The following is a 23,731-nucleotide window of genomic DNA, read 5'->3' on the forward strand; positions in this document are numbered from 1 at the left end:
TATATTTTATGAACGTATGCATATAAAGCACTCGAGTGCACGGGGCGAGTGGCTTCACACTGGAACCACGTGGTTACAGGGTGTCTGGGTGTTTAACATAGGAACAACTGCACAGTGTGTTTACTCAAATGGTCGCTGTGCAAGTCGTTTAAGTCGTAGATGAATTGCATATTTCTGCTTAACACTATACCCGACTTTGACTTATTGGCTGCTTTTTAAATCTTGTTAAGCGACACATGTAGGAGACAGTTTTTGTTTGTTTGTTTGTTTTGGGGTCTTTTTTTTTTTTTTTTTTTTTTTTGAAACTCAGTCGTGTCCCTTTAAGGAACATGTGATCGGACATCGACATCGGGATGATGCAGTTATGAAAAGTGTGTGTTGAAGAAGGCGTTGGGTTCGAGCGTGAGGAAAGCCATTTCAGGCTGATTGTACAGTTTGCAGGGTAACTGTACATCAGGGTTGTTCCTGCTGAGGGGAAGGACAGGGTGGACTGCTGCTGCTGCGCTTCTCCAGTCTTCAGCCACGGCTGGGAGGTAAGAGCAAGGAGTTCCTGCTGCTCTCCAAAGGTGCATTTAGCTCTTACTGATCTCTTACTTCTAACCATTATCTTTACCTAGTCTCTAATCTTCTAACAAGAGATCTAACGTGTGCATATGGCTCTGTTTCCCCTCTGATCACGGATGTTGTTTGGAGCACGTCAGTGTTGTAGAGTTATTTTCCTCGTTTGCTGAATTATTTTGAGGTTTCAACCGGAAGACGCCTGAAAACACTGCACACCAAGGCAGTAATGTCTCAGTGTAGGAGACTGGATGAAAACCTGAGGTAGAGCAATATTAAAGACGCATTTGCATTTGCATTTTTTTTTTTTTTTTTTTTTTTTTTACCAAAGTAGCCTACTTCCAGCTTCCTCTTATTCCAATCAGTTGCAATTTGTTATCCCGTCCATTAGACAAGGTTTTGCACGAATTTAAATGTTAGATTGGACTTCGACTGTTTGAAGCATAGTTGCATCAGTAATCTGATGGATTATTTTTGGCTCGTGACACATTTACCATGTGTCAGTGTGTGTGTGTGTGTGTGTGTGTGAGAAAGTGTGAATGTGACAGCTGACAGGGCGCTGGAAAAGGCTTTGTAGTCCACTCCGTATCATTTCCAGACAAATTTGTGCACGATTGTGGTTTCAGTGTTTATAATGGCCGTGTAAATGTTTCCATTCGCGCTTCAACACATGCCACATGTGTCAGGTTTACACACTCACGTAACACGTATGTGCACACGGCACGTGCAGGGTGGGAGGGGGCTCGTGGTAAAAAAAAAATTTTTTTAAAAAATCCAAGTCTACATCCACACACGTAGGCGAAGCTTCATACCCATGGAACAGGTTTGTATTTAGCTCTAAGTGTCTGTTAAGCCTGTAATGCTGCATGTGGAAGTGTGTTTACTCTGGACGAGAGCTCGCAGGTGACGTCATCGCTGGTCAGACGTCAGTGGGCGCCTCCGTGCTGACTCACATAGGATGTTGCTTCTATTAAACCATTTTGTGCAAGAACACAATCCATCCATCCGTCCATTCTCTCTACCGCTTATCTTTACACAGGGTCATGGGGAGCCTGGAGCCTATCCAAGGGGACTCGGGGCACAAGGCACGGGACACCCTGGACAGGGTGCCAACCCAGTGCTAGGCACAATCGTGCACACACACACACACTTTAGAGACGCCAGTCAGTCTACTATGCATGTCTTTGGACTGGTGGAGGAAACCGGAGAACCCGGAAGAAACCCCCAAAGCACGGGGAGAATGTGCAAACTCCGTGCACACAGGGCAGAGTCGGGAATCAATCCTCCAACCCCGGGGGTGTGAGGCAAACATGCTAACTACTAAGCCAGCGTGCCTCCTCGAACACAATCCATTGTTTTACTAACACAATCCATTGTTACATAGCTTTCAATAACGCTACCAACCAACCAGCAACCAATCTTGTTACCTGTCAGTTCAGGTTGTGTCTGAAACAGAAGGAAGATGCCTGCTGTCTCATGAGGTAGATCCTTATCCTGTAGGTCCTGGGCCCCTAGGCAGGAACCTACACAGGAACTCCCACCCACCCTGCGCCACACGAACCAATGCAGGGAGCACTGACAACACTCCCCCACAATCCTCCCACAGTACGCAACTCATCACATGCAAAATGTGGCCAAAATTATATGGGCACCTGATCATCACACCCATCTGCAGGATTGCCCCAAATTGCCACAGAAGTTGGAAGCACACAATTGTGTAGAATGTCTTTGTGTGCTGTGACATTAAGGTTTCCCTTTACTAAATCTAAGCCCAAACCTGTTCCAGCATGATGTAATGCAATGCCCCTGTCCTGACCTCCTCCCTGCTGAACACCTTTGAAATGAATTGGGGTGCTGAATGCTCACCAGGCCTTCTTGCCCCGACCTCACTAATGCTCTTGTGGCTAAATGGACAAATCCCCACAGCCAAGCTCCAAAATCTAGTGGAAAGCCTTCTCAGAAGAGTGGAGGTTATTATAACAGTAAAGGGGAATGAAATCTTGAACGGGATGTTCAGTAAGCACATATGAGGGGCATGTTTGGGTATTAGTACTCCATATTAATGCCCATAGTTTTGGAATGGGATTTTTCAACCATCACATATGGGTGTGATGGTCAGGTGTTCACATACATATCGTCACATAGTGTACACTAATACATTACACATCCATAATGAGTGTTTATTTAGTTTCTGTGCTATACAGAAGGCAGTCTTACCTAAGGTGACTTCTGATTTCTTTCTTGTTTGTCACCTTGCAAGCTCATCCACCAAACTGGCACAAGCACCAACACAGTAGCCAGCAGTGACAGCATGTTGAGCCTTATTTGGACCATTTTAGTTCAGAGTGTGTTTTTAAAATGAACCATGTGGAATGGGAAAATTAACTATGGCTTCTCTTTCCTTTTTAGGTTTCATTTTCATTTGCCTACTTAGTGTGGGTTTACGGTTATCCATGTTTTTCGTCTACTTATCTAGCTGGTGTCACACCCATGGTGAATTCTCTTGCCTTTTACCCAGTGTTTCTGGGACAGGCTCTGGATCCACTGTATCTCTTTTTGCCGAAGTAATCTATATTTATTATTCTTCAATCATATACAGTGCAAACATCATTGAAAGCGAATCTTATAAATATCTGAGTAATCTGGCACAGTGTAACAAATGAGAGCCAGTTCTAGTGGAAATGGTAATATGTTTATCTCTCTTCTGTAAGTGTCTCGGGGAGCATGAGGGTCTGACTGCACGGCTGCTTGTTATGATGACTGATGTATAATATAGTATACTGGGAAGGTGAACTGTTATTATGGTAACAGTTGGACAGGAATTTTCTTCAAATGTAGTTTAATGAAAGTAAGCAAGCACATCACAGGTCATTGCTGGTTTTCCATTAATTGTAATAGATTTGTAATAGAATTGTAATAGAAACACAATGCAATATATAATATTAATGTGTTCATCAGAACGTAGAGTGAAATCTTATTGAAAATTTAAGCAATAAATAGGCAAAAACAAACTTTTGCTGTTTAAAAAAATGGCCACATGAGCTGAGCTGTTTGCTTTGACTCAATGAAGAGAGATGAAATTCTTATCTCTACACTGGCAGTGATTTCTAGCCTCACACCCAAGTCACTCTACATTTGTCATTAGTGTGTCTTTCTAACCTGAATAACTGCTGATTGCCATGATTGTTTTTTTAGTGCCTCACTAGTTCAGTATGGCTCCCAAACTAAATAGCTACACATTTGATCTTAAATCAGATTTCTTCCTTATAAAAAAATAAAAATGTATTCACTGGTTGTATATAAGCTGCATCTGTGTAGTGTATTATTTTGTACAAGTATTATATTAAGCTACATTTGCTCTTGCAGTCACTGCCATCTATTTCCAAAAAAAAAGAAAGTTCAAACAGTTCAAGCCTGTATCCTGCATGGCAAGTATAACTGGCTTGCTCAGGATTAAAAATGAGCTCAGGATTAAAAACATAGATAACTGCTTCACAGTGAGGGGAAAAAGAACTCCATCACCATCCCTTATTCCCAACAGTAATAGAAGTATTTTAACATTTTCACATCTCATTTGAATAAAGTTAAACTCCACCTACCTCACATCGCTTGTACTCCTTTTGTATCACCACCGATTGTATCACTGTAATTTGCTAACTATAATTGTAAATGAGTGACGTCCTGTCCAGGAGTGGCTTGTGACCATACATTTGGGTGGTGCAGGATGACATTAATAATGATGTAGCCTCAGACAATATTAAGTGGCTATCATGCTTGATTTATGCTATAGGCTACTATATAGTGAATTTTTAGAGTAACCCTGTAATAGGCAGTTGAGAGAGACTAGACTTGAATGAACTAAAAAAAAATTATTTACAGCAATTTTCAACAGGAAAACAGAAAGAAGTCTGGTCTAAAAACCATCACCCCAGCACAGACAAATAGACTGAAAACGTCAAACAATACAATTCCTTTAGGTGATCTCTGACATAATACTACCACCTCACGGTTTAATTTGCTTCATTTGTAAAGAAATTTAGTTTGTCGATCTTTCAGATGCACAAATTTTTCTATCACAGTTACATAGATAGCTAAATAGATACAACTTGCTAATCACATCCTTTCTCATCCCAGAAAGGACTAAAACTATGGCCTAAAAGATGGCAATGTTCATTTTGATTTAAAAAATGGATTTTTTTAAAGAAATTGTGTTTAATACAGCAGGTTTGGTTTAATGAACACAGAAGAGGTAATATCATTAACTGTCAAGGCTGCTGCCTCTGCCTCACTCATAAACAATATGTTCACAGAGCGAGCATGGGGCAGAGTGATTTCTGCCCTGATGGGTCTCTGTTAGCCCTTGCTGTAGTTCATATTTTTACCACGAGGTGCAATAATAACATATTCATTCAGCTTCAGATGAATGGATCAAAGTGAATTCCTAGCATATAAATTATACTCAATCATTATGAAAGTATAGTAGATAAAAAATGTTTTAATGATCAAGAAAAGAACTTTGCAGTTCTATTCACAATTACATTTTGTGTACATGTTCTCAAGCAATTTTGGAAAACATTCTGCTTTTTCTCTTGCTCGTATCACAGCTTTGTAGTGTAAGCTAAATTTTATTTGAGCTTTCTTCTTATTCTTTCTCTCCATACACCTCTAACTCAATCCCTATAATCTCAATAACTCTCTCTTCATCTCCATTGTACTTTCTTGCCTATTATTACTGTTTTTATTCCAGTGTTTACTGATAGCCAGTACTGTTGGAAGGTCTTAAACTCAGTTTTGGCAGGCAGATGTATCTATTTCATACAATACGTATTCAATACAGTTAGATTTTCAATTCAGTTTTATTTTGTATAGCACTTTTAACAATAGCAGTAGTCACAAAGCAGCTTTGTGAAAGTGAGATGTAGTTTTAGATCCCTAATGAGCAAGCCAAAGGTGACAAGGTGGCAAGGAAAAACTCCCTGAGACATCATCAGAAAGAAATCTTGGGAAGAACTAGACTCAAAAAGGATAGTGGGATTATGTTCATTACAGTTCAATACACAATAGGCTTGGTGAAATAATAATATTATCATCCCTACACAACATTATTATTATTATATTACATTGACACAATATCAGCACTCTCTTCTGACTCATAAGTCACCCAAAAATATGGAGCCCCAGAGTGGCAGAAAGTTTAGCACTCTCCGGCCTTGGAGCGCTCAGAGAACGGAGGCTCTACTGAGCAGTAAAGATAACAATTTTACGAGTTATTAGTCAATAATAGCAGTGTTTTTCTCCCCAATAAAATGACAGATGAGCCATTAACATGTGAATCTGGACTGACTTCCCCCCTCACATGCTCTCGACCCACACGGCTCATTCGTTTTCTGCAAAGGTAAATAAACAATGTTTTGATTTGTTAATGTAAAATAAAATCTATCAGTGTATGTTTGACTGAACTAACATTATACAAGTATATTTTTAAAATCAGTGAACTATATATTTTTAGGGATGCCACTGAAAAATATTAGCCGAAAATGGCTCTTTTGTTTTTTTGTGAAAAAAAAAAAGATTTTAACCCAAAAATATTAAATAGGCCTACAACAAAGTGTAAAATCTAACACTTTACAAATATGTGATTTTGACACTTTACACTAATGTCATTAGTGATGATAATAGAAAGTGATTAAATACTGTTTTGTTTTTGTTCTTTTTGGGTTTTTTTTGTTCAACAGTCCACCCCACATATAGCACCAGATATCTCAGACTTGTGGATATTTCTCTTACTCCTCTCATTAGCAAAACATCTGACCTGAAGAAGCAACCTTAATTATAATCTACAGTTGATATTAGCAGTAGAGTAGATATTAGACAGCTTCTTAATTTGATTTTCGAGTTTGATTTGATCATGTCAGTGAATAACCTGTACTTGAATGAAGCAGGACCATTTGCTGTTCAAAAGCATTTCCTAGTTTGGCTAGTCTCACCTATATTATGATCTCTTGGGTTCCAAATTCTGAAATTTCTGTCTGTTCCCCTGTGTACATGCAAATGCACATGTAATAGCATTGCTAATTAGCTCATTGCAAAAATATCCTGCATTGAGCAACCATTTCCCAAACACTCTTCAAAACCAGTGAACCTGATACAGATGTTTTACTGGTTAATACTGGCTAGGAAAAATTGTGCAAATATCTGCCTTTGCCCAAACATGAATTCATTTAGCTCTGGGTGGTTTCTTACTGCACTCCTAACAACCACTTTTGCACTTCTTAGCCTGGAAAGAGAGTGTATAATGATGCAATGTAAAGTTTCAAAATTCCAGCTGTGTTATTATGATGTGCCTGAAGGTTTTAAGAATATGTGTTTTGTATATTCTTCTAATACCAATACACTGGGTTGTGCTTTTTATCAGACACTTTTATCCAAAGTGACTTAAAACTGAGCTGCACAGATGAAGATTATAGGCCCCAACAGTGGCAGCTAGGCTGAGATTTCAACTCATAACCTTCAAATCAGCAGCCCAGAGCTTTAACTGCCGAGCCACAGCTGCCTTGATTGTCTGTATATTAACTGCCTTACAGTATTAATATTGCAGCAATCATTTTCTATCATCTTTACTACTTCAGAGCAGCTAGGTAAAGTTACACAGCTTATTTTGTTGAGAGATTGGTGTGTGTTCTTTGGTTTTCCTCTTAGCACAAATTGAAACTTAAAAGAAATTAATTTGGAATGAATGAATCTCATCGCAGATGATGCTTATCTAATGATGTTTATCATTCATTCACGTGTTCATTCTTTGATGCATTTTTTCACCTGTCAGCTGCTGTCCAAGCGAGTGTGTGTTTATCATGTTTGTAACCTATTTCAAAATTTAAAAAAAAAAACTGTATCATGAATATCAATTGCTAATCAAAAAATGGATGTGTGTATACAGTCCTTAGACAAGTAGCAAAACAGACATCATTAGTCAGATTCACATTTCAGAAGTAAATCTTTAATTTTAAGAGGGGCATGTTTTCAAAGCCACATTTCGTTGGCTCAGGTGTACATGACCTGGACTTACATGGACTGAAACTCTGTAGAAAGTGTGTGTGTGTGTGTGTGTTTTTATTTTATTTTATTTTTTTAAAATAAATTCTAAGCAGTGCATAAACATATAAATATATAGTAAGCTTATATAAATATATAGTAAGCTTATATAAATATATAGTAAGCCTACTGAAGCCATAACAAATGCTTTGGCAAATGATTTTTCTCACAAAAGGTTAATGTTGTACAAACAATAGTCTACTGGACAATTGTTGTGTAGATTGCCGTAAGAAAGGGGAAAACGTAGCCTGCGTCGCACTCTGATAAACACAGGTGTCCTCTGTTGCTGTTAAACTGATAAATTTGCTGATAAACTGGCAAACCATTTGCTGTATGAGCCAGTAGCCTATCCTAACTAAGAGCACTGTATGTGTTAAGCGTGGTTTAATTTATTTAAAGCCAAACCAGAGGGTATAGTATTTAAAATAGAGTTTTATTAACAGTGGGGCTCATACTGTATATACTTTGAGAATATAGGTAGTGTGTGTACTGTCTTGATACTACTATGATAGAATAACAGACATAACATTATATGCATATTTGACTCCTTTCCAACAGTGGATATATGATTTTGAGATCCATCTTTTCACACTGAGGACAACTGAGGGGCTCATACACAACTATTACAAAAGGTGCAAACATTCACTAATGCTCAAGAAGGCAACAAGATACATTAAGTCAGGGGGGGTGTAAAATGTTGAACAGGACGTTTGGTGAAAAAATTGTTAGATTATATTACTTTCTAACCATCACCAATTAACATAGTCTACAGCTTAAATCTGAATTAACGCATCAGTATGTTTGTTTTTATATATATATATATATATGGTTCCTCTCCTGTTAGGGGTCACCTCAGTAGATCATTGGTCTGCATATTTGATTTGGCATGGTTTTTATGCAGGATACCCTTCCGAAAAGACCCTCCCATAGTCTTACACATCCGTGCTTGGGACCGGCACTGAGAGCGCACTGTTGCAGACCCAGTGGCTGGAGTAGGTTCCCTGGCCAGGAATCGAACCTGGGCTGCAGCACTGAGAGCGCTGTGGCCTAACCACTAGTCTTATATATATATATATATATATATATATATATATATATATATATATATATATATATATATATATACACACACACACACACACACACACACACACACAGACATACACACATATATATATATATATATATATATATATATATATATATATACACACACATACTGACAAACACAAAATAGATTTTTTTTTTAACTCTAGTGGTTCCTCATGAGATGAAGGCATAACAGATGCTTTTACACTGTGGTGTATTTGTGGTGTTTTTTACACAGATGCTTTTACACTGTGGTGTATTTTGATAGTGTTTTGATGTAGTCCACTTGTCTGTTGACATAACCTAATAGGACTTGAACTGGGTTCTGGGCTGTTATGTGTAAAAAACACTGATAAAGGGGAACACTAAAAATTGGAAGTACATATTTCTGGTTTGTTTTTAGAAATGTTACTTATAACTAAAACTTTGAATTTGACAGTTGAAGACATTTTCAAGCCAAGTCATGCCCTGAAGTATTTATTTTTTTCAAAATGTTCTCAGAGACTGGGGTGGTGGATGTTTTAACATTTAGCTCCAGAATGATTAGCTAAACTTAGCTTATATGTTGTGCATTATTTACAAATAGTTATAGCTTGGAAACAACAGCTGGCGCTGCTCCTGATTGGATGGTGAGAGTGTCAGGCTGCGCGTGCCTCCGCTGTCATTGGTGCGGCTGAAGTTGAGAGCAGCTTGCTCGTGCCGAAGCAGGAAGAGGACAGCGGGCAGCCAGCTAGCGTCCATGCCACACATCAGCCCTCTGCCTGGCCTTTTAAACACAAATCATAACAAAAAACCAAACATCTCCTTCGACGTTCAGCTGGATTGTGTCTTTAACTGTGAGTATGCTGCTTTTTTTTGTGTGGAAACCTCGACTTGAAACGATGCATATTTTTTGTCGTGAACTGTACGCGACCCTTCTCGGGACGAATTGGTTTTCTGTTCGGTGAAACATCGCGAGCAGGGCGGATTTGGCTGCGTGCTGGTGTTATTGTGCTTCTCCTGATGCGATAGCTGAAAGCAGCAGTTGGTTTAAGGCGTGTATCTTTGGCTATGGTCGACCGCAGGTGAAGTGTTCCTGCACTGATGAGCTCTGTTGCACCGACGAACATCGCGGGTGTTATTTTATTTCTCCTCCTGATGGAAGCTGACGTCAAGCGAACTGTGTCAGCGCGCGGCGCAGCAAAACGTCGCCCTCCTCCCTCGTTTGGCACTTAACTTTAGTTTCAAACATTTTAACACACCGTGTCAGCGAAGCTCACAAAGGCTTTAGTCGGATTTAGGAAAACAAAAACACAGAAGATAGCAAGACGGGCGTTAAGGCGCCGTGTGGGCTTCGCTTTCAGTTTTTTTTGTCGCTCCGAAGTTCACGAGCGTGCAGTTTGTCGGAAGCTCGCGAGCGGGTGCGCGTGCGGTCGGCCTCATTAACGGAGAGCACGAGCTTGCACGGGTCAGGTGCAATAGCGCTGCTCTTACTGAGCTAATGATGTTTGGATTATAGCACGGTGATTTTTGTGGCAGCTCAGAGTTACTAGATGAAAGCCGATTTAATAAATGCACGAGCACATCAGGCGAAAAAAGTCAGACACTCGACAGTTTACACTTCATTTAACTCCAGGTCTTTTTGTTCCTGACCACGTTTTTGCAGCCCACAATCTGGCAAGAGCATGGAGAAGTTTAAATGCAGTGTCAAGTCTGAAGCAACAAAAATTTACACTCATTCTGTATGCACATTTCTTCCTCCCTGAAATGCATTAAGGCCATTCATGAAGCCTTATTATTATTATTATTATTATTATTATTATTATTGGCACAACAGACTATATTCACCTGATGTGACAGTTAGGGTTGATATATTGGTTTTCAGTGGTTAAAAATGAACTGTGACTTTTGCTAGATTTACATCTGTATCTTCTATATTCAGTGAGTGTGAAAATGATATTCTGCTTCTGCTTTTTTTGGAAATCTATCTTCAAATGATGAAGTATATTTGAATTTTGGTTTATTTAACAGGACAGTTTATAATTTTGAAAGTCCTGCCCTGTTGGCAGGGCAAAGCACATTTGTAAGGAAAATATTGACAGTGTTTGCATTTATTCCTTTAGCAGATGCTGTTATCCAAAGCACGTACAATTGAGAGATGATACAATGTAAGAGAGAGAATTCTTGCCGTAGGGTCAGCAGTTCTTAAATTTAAACATTTAAACTTCAGATTACCAGCTCAGAGCCTCTGGCACCACTGCCAGAGCCTTGCCATCTTCCTTCAACTGGCAGTTAACCTCTAACTGATAGTTGGTAATAATAGCTAGTTACTTCTGTTTGCACAATTTCTCAAAGTACTTTAAGAAAACAGTGTTAAATACAGCACCATCGTAACAAATATAGCAACTGACTTGACTCGTCTAGTATTGATTTGTGCCGCATCATACAGCGTTTAAAAAATACTTCAGTCTAGTGCCTCTGAAGCACAGTCTTCTCTGCCAGACATCTTAGGAATACATATTAGGAGCAGAGCAAATTTCACGGCTGGAAAAATTTAAACAAAACAAGAAACAAAGAGACTAGCAAGATCTAGTGTACACTCAGAAAAAAGGTACTAAATTGTATCTTTCCTTGTCTGCACTATTCCTTGTGACTGGGGTGGTACCTTTAAGTGTACATCTCTTGTACCTTTAATATGTAGTATTATATAGTATCATATAGTGTACCTTTAAAGTTTTACACTGAAAGGTAATTACAATCCAGTTACAGTCATGGGGGAAAAGAAAGTCTGCCCTCCTTCAATTCTATGTTTTTATTTATCAGGGCCTAAATAACAATTGGGTGGTCCTTGCCAACCTCTATAAAATAATAATAATAATAATAATAATAATCATAATAACCTCAGGTGACAACAAAAAACACCACAGATTTCATTGTAGTCATTTTTTCCCAGAAAGTAAACCAACATTCAGAAATGAGGTGGAAAAATATAAGTACACCCTTCTTAGTTCCACAATCATTAAGAGAGTAATTAGCAACCAAGTATAACTAATGAAGTGCTTAAGATTAGTTAATCATCAAGAAGTGTGACTACCTCTCTAAAAGAAGAACATTTGGCAGTTTGGTGTTCTGGAGAACTCAGGTCTGTGTCTACATAATGCCAAAAGTCAGGACATTAGCCATGACCTCAGAGAAGCAATTGTTGCTGCTTGTCAGTGTGGGAAGGGTTATAAGGCCATCTCCAAACTATTTGAAATTTACCATTCTGCGGGAGAATCGTTTACAAATGGAAAGCCTTCAAGGCAGTTGCCAATCTTTCCAGGAGTGGGCGTCCCAGCAAGTTCAGTCCAAGGTCAGACTGAGATATAAAGAAAACCCCAAGAGCTACATCATGTGACCTACAGGCCCCTGTAAGCACATTAAATGTTTATGTTCATGACAGCACAATCGGAAAAAGACTGAACAAGTCTTCCTTTCAGGGAAGGTTGGCTAGGAAGAAGACCTTCTTTCCAAAATGAATATGGAAGCACAACTTAGGTTTGCAAAATTGCATCTGAAACCACAAAGGTTGTGGAAGAGTATCTTGTGGACTGATGAGCTCAAGGTGGAGATGTTTGATCATCATGCACAGCACCATTTTTGGTGAAAACCAAACACAGCGTATCAGCACAAACACCTCATACCAACTGTCAAGCATGGTGGTGGAGGGATGATGATTTTGGCCTGTTTTGCAGTCACAGGTCCTGGGAAACTTGCAGTCATTGAAATAAAGATGAACTCCACTTTATACCAAAATATTCTTGAGACAAATGTTAGGTCATGTGTCCAGCAGCTTAAGCTGGGCCTAAAATTGGGTCATGCAACAGGGCGATGATCCAAGCGCACCAGCAAATTGACATCTGAATGGCTAAAGAAGAAAAAAATCAGGGCGCTGGAATGGCCAAGTCAAAGTCCAGACCTCAACCCCATTGAGATGCTGTGGTGGGATCTTAAGAGAGGTGTGCATAAATGAATGCCCTCAAGCAATGAACTGAAGCAATGTTGTAAAGAAGAGTGGGCCAGAATTTCTCCAAAACGATGTGAGAGACTGATAAACTCATACAGAAAACATTTACTTCAAGTTATTATTGCTAAAGGTGGTTCTATATGTTACTGCATTATAGGGTGTATTTATTTTTTTTCTCAGCTGGTTTCTGAATGTTGGTTTACTTTTTTGGGGGGAAAAATGACTACATATTGAAATCTGTTCTGTTTTTTTTTTTTTCGTCATCTGGGGTTATTCATATGTTTATAGAAGTTGGTGAGGAGCACACAATCGTTATTTTGGCCCTGATACCTAAAAATTTTATTTTTAATTGAATTGACGGAGGGTGTACTTTTTTGTCCCATGACTGTATGTACCTTAAATCTTTTTTGAGGCACACTATATCCATGTTTCCAGGTGAAAGATTCATATTAAAGGTACCACCACATTGACAAGGAAAGGTACAGTTTAGCCCCCTTTTTTCTGACAGTGTATGGCAATAGTGAGTTTCAATGTATTTGAAGGTGCCTTTGAAATTAAGTATTATAGATCTTGAGGCATTAACTTAAATCTTCTCACTACAATTTCAACATGTGAATGTTGTATTGTTATTTTAACATTCCTATATACTGTATGTACTACATATGCATTAATATTTTGTTATTTAGTTATGTAATTACCTGCAGCAGACTGCCAGTTTTGCATCCCCCTTGGTCTTTTGAGGGATGAATATAAAATAACCTCTCATATTTTACAGTTTATGTACAAAACAGAAAATGATGCTTATTTAATGGGGTTTTCCAGTTTCCTCTACCTGTTATGACGTGACCTAAATATTAGAGCAGTGTATTCTTAGTCAGCAGTTATCTTTATTAGCAAGCTCAAAGGTTTCCATTGCCATGGACATTTTTAATGGACCTCATGAAGGTGTCTAATGACCTAAAACAGTTAACACTTGGTTATTTTACACTTGTTATGCTTCAAATCAAACTTAACGACAAGGCTAATTCCAAGAGTCAGTGGGATCAGAAAACACCCCAAAAATAGAAACTCTTGCATTAAGTGTCATATTGGTCTTATAATTTCTATATAAGGGTATGGAAACCTTTGCTCTAAAAAGTATGTAAGTGAAAGAACAGATTTAGCACGACTATCAGTAACACTGTAGGAGTGTGATTTCCCTAAGCTTAGTGTCATTAATTTTCCCCTTAATCATGGTCTTATGATTAGCAGTCCGACGGTTTATACAGTCATAGAATATGAAACGATAGATCATGTCTTTTTTAATGTTTAATATTTATATTTTTTGCTTATATTAAACTTGATGAATTGCAGACCTTTCACTACCAGTAAATAAGATGATGTGAGGAAGTAGATCAATGGCAATCCAGATTATCAGACAATTATCTGAAAACCCCAGAAGTGTGTTCATTAAGCTTTTCTGTTCATGATATACAAAGTGACAATCTGGCTGCTGCATTCATATTGCTACTAAGTGAATTGATCTGTCTTTGTTTTAATGCAGTGCTGTCTTCTTTAATCTTAACTTTATTAGGTCTTTTGACACTGAATGTATACAGTACATCCTGTGCAGAAAGAAATTTGTGCTGCTGTCAGATACATTTGCTGAACACATGCACATTGAAGTATCTATTATTTATTATCATCCAGTCTTGCTCACTAGAGTAACTGCCTGTAATCCGAGGGTGCCATAATTATTCCTTTGAATAGGGAACGCCTATGAAATGCTATGAATACAGTCTGGCCTTGGGTTGTACAAAGAGTATGGTAAAGCCTGAATAGTTATAAACCATCCAAATGTGCAGTGGGATGAGCAAAGTAACTGTCTAAATCTAGTATTTAGCAATAGTATTTTACAGTTTCATGCATATAACTTTATGAAAAATTGTTTGAAATGGTGAATAATTTCAACATGTTATAGTAGACTATAAAATGGGTTATTGTTGTGAATCTTGGAAGTATCAGTACATCCAGCTTTTCCAAACCAACAAAATAAACCTGTGATTAAGAAGCATATATGAAGAAACATGCTAGTGAACTAATCACAAGAGAAGCAAGAGTTTTTACCAGCTTTTTAGTAGCTTTTAATCAGGAGTCATGAATTTTTACATTCTAATTGTTCTGTGATTGATTTTGTTTGGTTATTTGTTTTATGATTTTATTTTTAAAGAAATCTCTGCTGCATACATTTCATATTATTTTATTTAATTTTCATATATTTTACATTACATTTTGTCAATTCTTATACAGATAATGCATAAATAAAATGAGTTTGAATGGGTTGAGACCGTCTATTCCCAGCATAGTCAAATGAGGACATTGCGATATTCACTATTCGCTTTTTTTTTTTTTTAAATCCCACTCAGGCCAACTTCCACAAACAGTCTTGACCAATCCCGCTTACAAGGTTCTCTTGTTTGTACCAGCCCACAATATTTTCTAATAAACTTAGTTGGTTCTGTTTTCCAAAATCTAAACAAATGTCATTTAAAAGACAGTAACCCTGCCCAAGAAAAAGCAGTTACTTAAAATTAGCAAACACGATAAATTCATTACGCTCAAGGAACGCACCACATCCACTTTGCACCGATGCTACACCGCGTGACCGTTCATTGTCCCACAAGCTTCATATCTGGTGCCTGCGTGAGAGTAAACGCTACCTGTGCTTTTTTGTTGGGTCCTGAGGGATCTCAGCCTTAATGCACACCTCTAGTGTGAACATATATCTGGTGTTAAACAGACAGTTTAGCCACATTGGCAATATCCTGAATACTTTATGTGGCTTGTTACAGCTTGATATATTTCTAAAATAAATTTTATGTCTCTGATCCATTTAGATTCTCTTGGAAAGCATGTGATGAGCCAGGCTCAGAAAAAGGTCTCCCTCAGCCAGAGCTGTGGCAAGGGCTGTAACCATGTAGATGGTTGTCCCCATGGTAAAACCATGGGTAGAGCTTGGCCTGAGCATTGTTTGAAGGAGGCCAAGGCACTAAAGCATACAGCCAGTAAAGACAAGCAAAAGAGACAACAGCACATGAAAGGATGGCTCCATGATGGATGTAAGACAGGAGCCAAGTTAAAAAAGGGCAGGATTCTGAAGGTTGTGGCCAAAAAAGGCAAGGCAAAAGTGTCCAAGAAATTGAGGGAAGAGCGGAATAGGAAGCTTTACCCTCTACGACGGAGAAGTAACAAATCAAATGATGAGGCCTTAAGTTGCCATGTCCTGCTTACTCGTCTGGAGGAGAATGCCTTTGAACAGGACGGTGACTTGCATGAGGAAGAGCCAAATGCAATTTCAAAAAGATGTCGGCAAAAAAAGAGAAGCAGACCCAACCAAAAGCTAGTAAACACCAATAAATCATTACATATACCATCTAAAACTAAATATGAAGCAAGTACTAATACAATTCTAGCTCAGGAGCCCCGTAAACGCCGGCTTGCCTCTCTTAATGCCGAAGCTGTCAACAGCCTGCTGCTGGAGAAAACAGATGTACCACTAAGCAGCAAACTCCCTAAGAAACATCACCATGAGACAGCACCTGTTTTTAATGACACAGATGATGCAAAAATTTGCTCACTGTCAAAAACTGTTACTCAAGCTCATGAGACTGAAATGTGCCAAAACCACAAGAAGGCCAAGAAGAGCAAGTCAGAAGAAAAAGACGACATTGATCTGAGTCTGTACATTCCTACTCCTAGACGCCTCGCCGGACTCAATGCTGCTGCTCTGCTGAAGCTCACAAGCTCCACTACAGGAAGCAAGCAGCGAGTAAAGACTGACAGTAAAGGTATTTGTGCTGCAGGGAAACAGACTGCATGCTGTAAATCCCGGGTGCAACAGCCTAAAAAGCAAGGACTCAAACAGGCTTTACCTCAGGATGGCGGTGCAGCATGTGAGATCAAGGGAAGTGAGTCTAAACTGAAGTGGGAAGGACCTGCTGACTGTCACTGCTTAGCCAAACCAGGGTATCATTCTCATGGCATGATGGGATATCCCATTAACATGGTAAAAGAAGAGCAGGTGGAAAGTGAGCTTGGTCCTTGCTACTGCTGTTCTGCAGAAGGCTCAGTGGAATATTGTCACAGGTTGGCACTGTATCTGAGCCAGAAGGCCTGTAGTGAGACAGACAAGCACCCCGTGGCCTCAGTGAAGCACGAATGCCTGGTTGCCCCATCTTCACTGGCCCACCCAGCCCTCACCCTCAGTGCCCACCCATGCCTGTGCGCAGACCCCTGCTACTCTAGTTACTATGTTCACTTTGCAAACCATGGGCCTCGTTCAGTTTGTCTAAGTACGCAGCCACTACCTTGTGCACACAGCTCCATGTGTCCCAGCAGGGTCCCTGCATCCAAGCTGCTGTCCTCCTCTGTCTCCCACACCTCAGGAATCTCACACCCTGCCTTCTGCAGTTCAGCGCGCTCTCCGTGCTGCAGTGAGGGCTGCAGAGTTGGCAGTTACACTTTCAGCGCTATGCAGCCTGTCACCAGCAGGGCGTGCTCTTATGCCACAGGCTGCTCCAACTGTAGCCATCAAATCAAAACAGGTAATCTGTAATAAGGGAACTGACCAAAAAATCTGATCAATGTCATATTGTGACATTGTGGTGAAACCATTTGGGGGTTCTTTGGTATGATCCCTTGGGGCATACCTATAAAAAAAAAAAAATACAGTCTTCAGTGGCTATGAAGTTTTTAGTCATCCAGGTTGTTGTAAGGATTTGTGGTATATTTTTTGAAAACTTTTCTGAAGGCCATCATTAGTTGCATTGTTTTCTACCACAATTTCATTTGACTTAAAGAAAAAAGTTCCATGTAACACCCTAAAGTGTGTTTGGTTTGTTCCTCTTAACGTTTCTACTTAAAACACTACAACAGAAGGTTTGCTATTTTTAAAAAGGTTTCAGGTATAGCCCCTTTAAAAGAGCCCATCCAAAGAACCCTTTTTTTCAGAGTATTGTTAATGAGTACTTAGGCTGCGTTCACAGGGATTTTTGGTACCTGTCACCTGTAGCACCTGTTGCCATTGATTTCAGAGAGAGTGATGTGCGAGTGACAACATGCTCCAATGCATATCAGTGCATAAAATATATGCTCCACCATTCAGTAAAATACTCTACTGAAGTTGAACTTTAGACAGAATGTATTCTGGCCATACATGCTAATGTTAAGGGGAAATAAGGATAAGTGACTTGCTGTTGTCATTTCACATTCAAAACTGTACAATCTAGTGTTAAAAATGTATAAGGGGAGTTATCCAACATTGCACATTAATGCGTTTTCTGACAGATGCCAGAAATTCCTTATGAAAGTATCCTTAGTCTTTTTGAGACATTGTTGATGAATTGTTGGTCATACTAAACACTACACTGCATTTTGCTTGTGCAGAAGGCTACTCTTCACCTCAAGGGGATCAAAGTTCCTCTCTGCTTGTTCCACCAGCCCTGCCCCTTTCTGGCTGCCCATTGCCTAGGTTAAGCCCATCCTCCACTGTTCTGCCACGTCTTCTGTCCACTCTTGCAGACAACAGACAGACAGAGGTCAGGCTCCGAGGGCCAAGAGAATGCCCTCAAAACACCAAACCACCCAATGGCTCTATTGGTGCAAGACCTACAAAACTGTCTCAGAAACAGCCAGTGCCCAGCCCAGCAAGTGCCAAACAACAGAAAAAAGTACATCGCCACCGCACCACAAATGGCTGGCGCCCTTTTGGAGAACCCACAGAGAAAGAAGTCTTTATTGCGGTGAGTTTAGTTCCCCTGGTGATTAGCGTGGTTTACCCTACAAGAGCATTCCCAATGAAAATGCACTGTTTTGCAGGGTGAGGACATGACCGCACTGCGACAGTGTTATGAAGGAGTAGAGAGAGATGGAGAGGTGATTCGGGTCAGAGACACAGTACTGTTGCGCTCCGGACCACGAAAGAAATCCTTACCCTATGTGGCTAAGATATCAGCTTTGTGGGATGACCCTAAGACAGGTGAGAGAATGTCTACTATGATTATCAGTGCTCTCATTTATTTAAACGTGTATTTGCAGTCGGTTTGCAGGGAAAATTCTATTTTGCCTTTAGACATGTGGGGGAGGAAATGAAAAATTAGCTCCCTGATAAAATGTTTTTGTGTAACTGTTGTTGTTTTGTGTGTCCTTAGAAGATTACTAAAATATTAGAACTGTACTAGAAGACTCTAGTTCTCAGCAGTTTTCAGCTGGAAAAATTTTTTGTTTAAAAAATTGCTGTGCTTGATATTTATGATTCATATACACACTCATACAGTAGTGGAAGGCGACTTATTTAGGCTCCTTAGTGCATATGGATTCCCTCATATGTATGTTTATACGTTTACATGTGTGGTTGTGCTTTGGGTTTATAACCGATTGTTAATGTCACTAAGCTACTGATTACACATATGGCATGTTCATACGTGAAATGTTTATTCATAAGAAGTATGTGGTCACACCATAGGTGAAATACCAGAAGCAAATTTGTTTGTTAGAGTACATACAACACTGTCGTGCTATTTTTCTATTTTGCTTAGTTTGTGTGTCCTTTGTATTGTCCATTGTATAATTTTAAAATTGTGTATTTAAGTTAATTTCATGAATGTAGCTGAAGAATTTGCTGCCACTGACCTTTTGTTTTCTCTCATTCAGGAGAGCTGATGATGAGCCTGTTCTGGTACTATCGACCAGAACACACACAGGGAGGCAGAGATCCCAGCATGCACTGTGAGGTGAGAGATTCGCTCATCCCAGACAGCCCTGATGGGCAGCTCAGTAATGTTTCCTTTTTACTCTGTAGTAAACACATCCTTTAGCCAGTGTTCTTCTGCATTCAGCTTTGTACTGCAGTACACTTCCATGTAGTTGTTTTGAAAGCACTATACATAATTGTGATTGAAAGATTTTAAAAAAATCTAAAAAATTTGAATGAAAGCATTGATCCACTTGTATTTTCACAGTTTATGAAAAAATTTTGAGATAAAAGATTACATCTAATATTAGAGTTCTCTAATATACAGTTGAGTACAAAAGGTTGCATCCCCCTATGGGTTCTGGCAAAATAAAAGCAAAATATCCTTTTTATTAACCTTTTTTTGTAACAAATTATCTCTAAATTCCAATTAGTTAAAATGAAATATGGGTTTATCCCCCAGCAAGACAATACATAAGGCAAAATCAACAGAAAATGATTTGAAAATGACAAAAAGAAAGACCCTCAGTCTCCACACCTTATTTGAAGAGGTAAGTATCTGTCTGTTGTCTGCTATCTGGAGCAGACGTGTTCAGAAAGAATGTAGATAAATATCACTGCTGAGGAGATCCAAAAGCTGATTGCAGGTATAAAGGAAAAGAAAGGCAAGTTACTAGAAACTATTTATATCACATTCAGGAAGGGAGAAATCCAAAATTTTGAACTGAATTAGAACAGAAGTCATTTTGATGTATTTCACTACCATCAAAGTTTTCAACATACGTTATACATTACTTGTATGAAGGAACATCTACGAAACCTAACACACTGAATGTCTTGCTGGTATACAAACATCTTGTTTGTTTTTTTATTTTGTCTAACAGTATGCAAACCTTTATAATCTGCTGTATACCTTCCACTGACAATTCTCTCTTGCTAAAGTTTGGTAAAGTTTTCCATAGTCCCAATTATAGCTAAAAAAAACAAAAAAAAAAACAGCTGTCTTCAACATAAGATCTTCTAAAAATTGTTGTGAAAGTCTTGTGCTTCAGTTCTTCTATTACCTTATCTAAAGTTAACAAAAGGTTTGAGGTAAGCACATACAAATATATGCAAAAGGGTTTTGGAAGCACTCAATGTCTTGACCACAGTTTTTTTGGCTCGTTTCCAGAATGAAATATTCGCCTCTCGGCATCAAGATGAAAACAGCGTGGCCTGTATTGAGGACAGATGCTATGTTTTACCTTTAGCACAGTACTGTAGGTAAGATATTTTAAAATTAATGCACTAATTGAAGGCACTGTTAGAGGACCTCCTTGAGGAGCCTGAAAGAATATCAGACAGTGTTAGAGTGTCAGTCTACTGTCATTATGTTGTAGATTTTGTGCCTTGGTAAAGCGCCGCTCAGAGGGTGTACCCGACAGCGTCCCCATGGTGCCCCGGCCCTCTGACAGTGCTGTTCCCACTCACCGACTTGTGCCCGATGATGTCGATCCCGAACTGGTTTACCTATGCCGCCATGTCTACGACTTCCGCTACGGCCGCATACTGAAGAACCTGCAGTAAGGGTGCAAGCCTGCATGCAGCGCACACACACCTGCACCTCACTAATGATGGAAAGCCTTCATACTAAAACGATCCCTGTGCAACCTACTGGCCTTTTTGTTCTGAAAATCCTGATTTATTGTTGAAAACGTGAATGATCTGTTTTTCTTATTATTCGCTCAGGAGGGTAGACCTCAGGGAGGTCTGGGGCTGTTGGACAAGACTATTTTTAACTGTCTCCACATTCCCAGAGTGGCAGCATCTAAAGTGAGTGCTATAGAAGAACGGAAATGACAGCTTTATTGAGTTCTTGATTAGATTTTTTAAATTCTCAGTAGAAATTTAGTTTTTATTTACTCTTCCATTTAAAGTTGGAAGGGGTTCTGTATTTCTCTTTGGAGATCTGTCTTGTACACTGGACTATGACACTGGCAGGGGAAATCAGACGAAGCTGCCATTTCAGATGAAGAGTGTAATCAGATCCAATTTCTTCAAAGTGTCGCTTTAGTCGTAGGCTCAAACAGAGTCCTTAAGATAATCTCGCGCTCCTGTTTAGGAGAGCCTGGCTATTTGGATGAAAAAAGAAATGAGAAAGTGGACAGATTTTCTTGTTTGTGTTGGGGCAAATGCTTTCTGTTCCTGTGTTTTTCTTTATGTGGGACTAAGTGTAGTAAATTTTCCCATTTCATTGAATGGGCAAGTGACTCTTCAGTCCACCAATGAAATGTCTGCAAGAGTAGATGCTTGTCTTTTTCGTTCTTCTCATGTTTTGCTTTATTGCGGGGGGTGTCACTCTGTGATGTTTGTCTTTTTCGTTCTTCTCATGTCTTGCTTTGATGTCGTGCTTGTGTTCTTCTCATGTCTTGCTTTGCATGACATGCAGGTCACTCGGTTGGCAGCTAGTTTTGACCGAAACCTCTAAGAATTTAACTCCTATACTAAAACCAAAGGTCAGCACAGTGCTAATCTCTGTTGTCACTAAGTATCCCCCAGGATCTGTGCCCTATAATTCCACAGGAAGCAAAGCTGACACTTGTTTTTCAAGTAAAGATATTTATCATGTATTGAGTGGTGATACTTATAATACTTACAATGAACTTATTTGACACATTTATTTGATAAAATCCTGCATGTGTCCATTTTTCTTTGCTTCTAGTCACCCTAGTTAAATTGCACTAATCCATTCCTTGATTTTCTTTTCTTTCCTCCTCTGCTATTATTTTAATTTACATTTAGGTCTTCCTTTTTGATTCTATCACAGTTCATGACAGTGATTTGGTCAGCAAGGAAGTGCACAGGAAGGATAGAAACTTCTTTATAGAAGTTTTTTTATTTATAACAGAAAAAAAGAATAAATGTATAGCTAATTCTAACAACAGGAAAGTCATACTGTTTTGGCAGTTCTCTTTGTTAAGTATATGTGGTCTTGTTAACGTACATGTGTGATGTACCAACCTAAATGCAAGGGCGCTTTTACACCTGTTAATAATTTGACATGTCTGAATCAGAGCGAAATCGAAACTGTTGGTTTCACTTGCGATTTTTTTTGGTTTGCTTTCACACTACACATAATTAAACAAACCAAAAAGCAAAAAACATCGGCTAAGGGGTAGGCTTGTGCGATATTGATTTATCCCTGATTGTGATTTTCCATTTTAAAATGGAACCCATAGACTTAAAAAAAAAAAAAAAAAACAGGAAAATTTCCGTCATGGTTTAAGGAGAATAGGGGAGGTGTAATAATATAACCAGCTGTGCAATCGGAAACTACGGCAATCATGAAAACTCAGGTGGACTGTGGATTTTTAAGTGATTCTGCAGTAATGCACAGTAAATAGTTAAAAAAAAACACATAACTGCACATTTGGATATAATCCTTTTACAAATTGTTTGTCTAACATTCATGCGGCAAGCATTTTCGCTGTTAATGCTGGTCAGTGCTGAGCAGGAAAAAAAGAAAACAAAAAAACGTATTAAATCACATTCTAATTTAATAACCTCCTATTTGACGTTTCCTTGTAGGCCTATTTAATCTTTTTGGGTCAAAATCTTTGGTGGTTTTTTTCCTCTTTCAGCAGAAAAACCAAAAGCTTTTTGATGAGTTTCAGCCAAAACCTTTCAGTGGCATCCCTAATAAACATAGTAAACTGATGTCACATATGTACTTGTCTAATGATAATGATGGGGAAGGGGGCGCAGATCAATCCAGATTCATAGGTCGATTGCCTCATCTCCCATTTTATTGGGGAGAAAACTTATACTAGTGTTACCTTTCCTGCTCAAAAGAGCCTCTGTTCTCTGAGAGCTCCGGGGCTGGAGCACAAACCTTCTGCCACTCTGAGGTAATTTTCATATTCTCAGTTTTTTCTGGTCACAATGATGAGTCAGGAGAGAGTGTGGCAATATTCCAGTTTTACTTCCAGTGGCTAAAAAAAGTCGCACCATCTGGCTGCACCTCACACACACTCACAGCCCTAACCCCCACCCCAAACTACAATACCCACAATGCAGTGCGTCTAAACGGTAACCTTTTACTATCTAACACTAGAGTACGCAAATGATTTCGTGGAGCTCCTATGCAAAATGCGTAATGGCTGGCAGGTCTGGTAATATAATATAATACGTCACTGGATATCGTGGCGATGTAATATTATGTAGGGATGATAATATCGAAATATCGCACAAGCCTACTGAAAAGTGTGTAAGGCTGTAACGTTTTCATTCTGGATGTA

General features: G+C 39.1%; 1 protein-coding gene across 2 annotated transcripts; it reads left to right on the forward strand.

Annotated features, from left to right (window-relative positions):
* Window positions 1-97: 97 nt before the first annotated feature.
* On the forward strand, window positions 98-22,855 carry LOC113545286 (bromo adjacent homology domain-containing 1 protein). Of its 2 annotated transcripts, none has more exons than XM_034313813.2 (7): window positions 98-533; window positions 15,601-17,307; window positions 18,149-18,504; window positions 18,581-18,740; window positions 19,415-19,494; window positions 20,626-20,717; window positions 20,834-22,855. In XM_034313813.2, exons 2-7 carry the CDS (start codon window positions 15,621-15,623, stop codon window positions 21,018-21,020), a joined length of 2,562 nt encoding a protein of 853 aa, XP_034169704.2. In that variant the 5' UTR covers window positions 98-533; window positions 15,601-15,620; the 3' UTR covers window positions 21,021-22,855. The 2 variants fall into 2 exon arrangements, with proteins under 2 accessions (XP_034169704.2, XP_026800361.3); XM_026944560.3 differs by lacking the exon at window positions 98-533 and adding an exon at window positions 9,390-9,575.
* The last annotated feature ends 876 nt before the right edge of the window (window positions 22,856-23,731 follow it).

This window comes from Pangasianodon hypophthalmus, chromosome 19 (assembly GCF_027358585.1).
Source record: "Pangasianodon hypophthalmus isolate fPanHyp1 chromosome 19, fPanHyp1.pri, whole genome shotgun sequence".
NCBI lineage: Eukaryota > Metazoa > Chordata > Actinopteri > Siluriformes > Pangasiidae > Pangasianodon > Pangasianodon hypophthalmus.